Below are 3,858 nucleotides of genomic sequence, written 5' to 3'. Positions count from 1 at the left end.
GTTATAGTGTTCCTTGTAATGTGCCCAGGGGCTGTATGTTATTCATCAGACCTTAAGCATGATGTCAGGCAGTGACAAGGAGTTAAGTTCTAATTTGGCAGTTGAAAGCTCAGGCTTTTCAAGATCTTTTAATTAACAAATAAGCCCAAAACATCCAACTATTTCTGCTCATGCAGATTGTTCTGTACCCTCATGTTTAAAGCAAAAAAAACACATTAATTCAAACCTTGTTGCCAAAACAATGCTGCAGGCTATGAAGCTAAGGAAATATGTCCATTTCATATTCAAAGATGAGCAATCATAATTAGTATATTAGAAACAGATGAGCAGTACTTAAATGTTAGTCTTTAAGTAGTAGACAAAAATAAAAACATTAAAAGTGCAAGATGCAATGTGTTAATTTACAGGGTAAAGTGAAGATTTTACTGATTTACTGTATAATATGCAACATAATGTATGAAAAAAATGTGTCATTGAGTATATGTAGATTTTCATTACATTGAAAACCTTTATTACTTCAATGGATTTGCATTTGAGAAAGAACAGGTGAGAAAAATAAGGTGATCACAATATGGACCCTTATTAAAATTTAAAAAGTTCAAGAATGCAACATGAAAAATGAACACTAAAAGAGTAAATCCACAAATTAGTCAAAAGAGCTGTTTTAACCATGACATGTTTGACAACAACAATCAGGAAATGAATGGATTTTCTACCCACTGTGGTCTTTCCAGTGGGAAAAAACCTGAGGTCATAATTCACAAGAGACTTATACACATATTTATTAAAAAATTAATCAAAATGCCACATATAAATGTTCCGAATAGGCACAAAAGAGGTTCAAGAACTGTATTTGAATAACACAAACATTAAATCAGGTAAAGTGCAGTTCAGACACCTAGAGTGTCTTCTGCATTGGGATGAAAACTGAGGTCATATGTCACAAGATAACCATCGTTGTACACATAGAGCTTGTGATCTTTGGGATTGTAATTAACGCCATAAATATTCTCCATCATCTTATTGAATGACAGACTGATATTGCTCTCCTGTTCGGTATTTGTGTCATATGCATAGAATATTTCCTCCTGCCTCGTGTTTACAGTCCTAGTAGCATACAGAACTCCACACACAATAAATGCATTGCTAACTGAAGGTTTGTACTGCTTGGTCATCCAGGTTTTCTCGACCTCCAGGCTGGTCTCATTCAGTTTACTGATCACAATGTTGCCTGTGCTTTGCTCAGTAGCATAGATGACCCACAACCCACTTTCATCTACAGCAATATCAATATCTTGCCAAGGTGTTGAATAAGAAAACCTGTTGTTAAAAACAGCAAAAGGAATTGGTTTTCTCACTGCTACTTTTTGCGTGTTAAGATCAATTTTGCAGACATCTTTTGTGCTGTAATAATTAAAGTACAAATGATTCTTATACACAACCATACCACTGCCCTGACCATATTTGAATGTTATCTCTTTTTTCTTTCTGTACAGCAAGAAGTCATCATAGGAGGAGTAAAGTCTGTAATACTCCATGTATCTGTTATCTGTATTCAGGGGGGCTTGCCAGTAAAGTTCTTCCTTTGGTGATACAGGTTCAGGATCTTTTCCCCAGGCACCATACTTGTGACCAAGTCCTCTCCAGTTCATTTGTACAAGAAATGGTTGGCTGATGTCTGAAATGAGGCCATGATTGCAAGAACCTGAAAAGAAAATGATCAAATACACAAATCAGATCAATTAAATTTATTTTTATAGGTCTACTCATTTTGCTTCAGCAATATGCCATAAGTAAAATGTCATAGAAAAGATAAATGATCTCAGGGGAAGGCAAATTTCCTATGAAATATACTATAGGGATGCAATAAATATATAGATGAGTAAAACAGTATATGGGAGATCCAACTAAAACATTTCATTCTATTTAGAAAAAAAATTGCTGTATATTGCAATGCATTTAGGTTATGTTTCAATTGCTAAAATGTTTTTACAGGCTGCTAAAAAATGATAGAAATATTACTACTGCTAAATTGGACACTACCTTTCAGTCTAACTTCATAACTCAACTAGTAAATTACTGCTGTTTATACTTCATGAGTGGTTACATCAGGATATTCAGGAACTCACCATAAACAATTGGGGGACCAGGATTAGTGTGATTTTTAAACTCCTCACATTCTTGCAGTTTCTTCTTCAGAGAAAGAATTTCCCGACGTATGGCAAGTACGTTGTTTTTATCTAACGTTTCCAGGCTAGTGATGGTAAGGCTCATGTTTTTGATCTGCAATGTAATAAAATTAAAAACTTAGATATATATTAGCAAAACTTCTCACAAGGCTATTAAACAGGACAGCTTATATCAAGACACAAAAATGTACCTCAGCATAGAGCTGGTCAGCAATGACATTACTGCCAGAGAAACTGCCCTTCAGTTGAGTGATGAGCGTTTCCATCTCTCTGATTTCAAGTTTGAGCAGCTCAAAGTCCAGCTCGGTGTATGTGAGCCCACTGCTTTCCATCTTTTCAATGCGGAGAGTGAGATTGTGCATTCGTTTTTCAAAGCCTGAAATCTTGGTCATGGACTCTTGGATCTGTGGAAAGAACAGAATGTAACCAGAATGATAGACACTTGATAGATTAAGAAAGAAGAGACCAAATGTATTTATTTAGATCAAAGCATGTAGATTTTCAATAAAAATACTTTTTAAAATGTTAGTGCATTTCTATCAGGCAAAATTTTGAATACTGTAAATACATTTATCAATAGCTAAAGTTTTATTAAAAGTTTACAATTCATCATCTTTAGGAATTACTCTTACACCAGTACAAAATTACTGCATACACCCGAAAATTGAAATATGTTTCCTCCATACTTGGCATTATTCAGAAGTTTGGTCTTCATAAAAAAGTAGCAAACAACAATGTAAAAGTTAATTCATATTACCTTTAAAAACTCCTTTTCAACTGATGTTGATAAAGAGTCAGCACTCATTTCCAATTTTTCCATCCTGTCCACAGGAAAACTCGAATCCGTAAGATGCACTGAACACCGGCAAACTCCACTGGCATCAGTTGTTCCATTTGCACTGCCAGCCCAGTGCTAAATGAAAAAAGAATAAAATGAAACCTAAGTGCATCATAATTAAGCTACCACACTTGGAAAAAAGCTTTTACAGCACATTAAATAATTAACAGCTTTATTAATTAAAATATTGCCTGTAAGTGGAAAAAGAAACAAGTTTAATATTAAATTTGAAATGTTGTATTCATCCATCCATCCATCCATCCATCCATTTTCTAACCCGCTGAATCCAAACACAGGGTCACGAGGGTCCGCTGGAGCCAATCCCAGCCAACACAGGGCACAAGGCAGGAACCAATCCCGGGCAGGGTGCCAACCCACCGCAGATGTTGTATTCAAGATATGTCTAATTTACTTGCCTCCTCTATGCTTGTGCTAGCAGTGATAAGTCCCAGCAAAACAAAAGTGACTGAGGAATACATCCTGGGGCCCTAGTCAGTTAGGTAGAACTAACCAGAGAATTTATACTTTTAGGTCTTGTATTACAAAAGTCAGTTACCATCAGATGACCAATCCAGGTCACCTATGGGCTAAAGCACCTCCTATTTGTGATTTTGAAACAAAATTTATTAGATAATATTGCTGAATCATGGCTGAAATTTTGTAAAGAACAAACAAACAAACAATAAAAATACAGTGTTATGTAACTCTGATACTAGTACTTCCCCTCTGGGGTTTCAAAGTTAAGTGGTAAGCATATAATTCCAGATTTTACATCCTGATAATCTCATTTTATCTAAGAGTATTTCTTGTACCAAAATGAGAATCTTTAGC

General features: G+C 35.3%; 1 protein-coding gene across 1 annotated transcript; it reads right to left on the bottom strand.

Moving 5' to 3' along the window:
• Nucleotides 1-757: 757 nt before the first annotated feature.
• LOC120523738 (olfactomedin-4-like) lies at nucleotides 758-3,512 on the bottom strand. Its single transcript, XM_039745310.1, has 5 exons — nucleotides 3,444-3,512; nucleotides 2,947-3,102; nucleotides 2,381-2,593; nucleotides 2,130-2,283; nucleotides 758-1,705 (listed from the first exon to the last, which is right to left on the bottom strand). Exons 1-5 carry the CDS (start codon nucleotides 3,504-3,506, stop codon nucleotides 891-893), a joined length of 1,401 nt encoding a protein of 466 aa, XP_039601244.1. The 5' UTR covers nucleotides 3,507-3,512; the 3' UTR covers nucleotides 758-890.
• Nucleotides 3,513-3,858: the final 346 nt, after the last annotated feature.

The sequence above is a fragment of the Polypterus senegalus genome, chromosome 2 (genome assembly GCF_016835505.1).
Source record: "Polypterus senegalus isolate Bchr_013 chromosome 2, ASM1683550v1, whole genome shotgun sequence".
Lineage (NCBI taxonomy): Eukaryota > Metazoa > Chordata > Cladistia > Polypteriformes > Polypteridae > Polypterus > Polypterus senegalus.
This window is presented reverse-complemented; position numbering and strand designations above follow the sequence as displayed.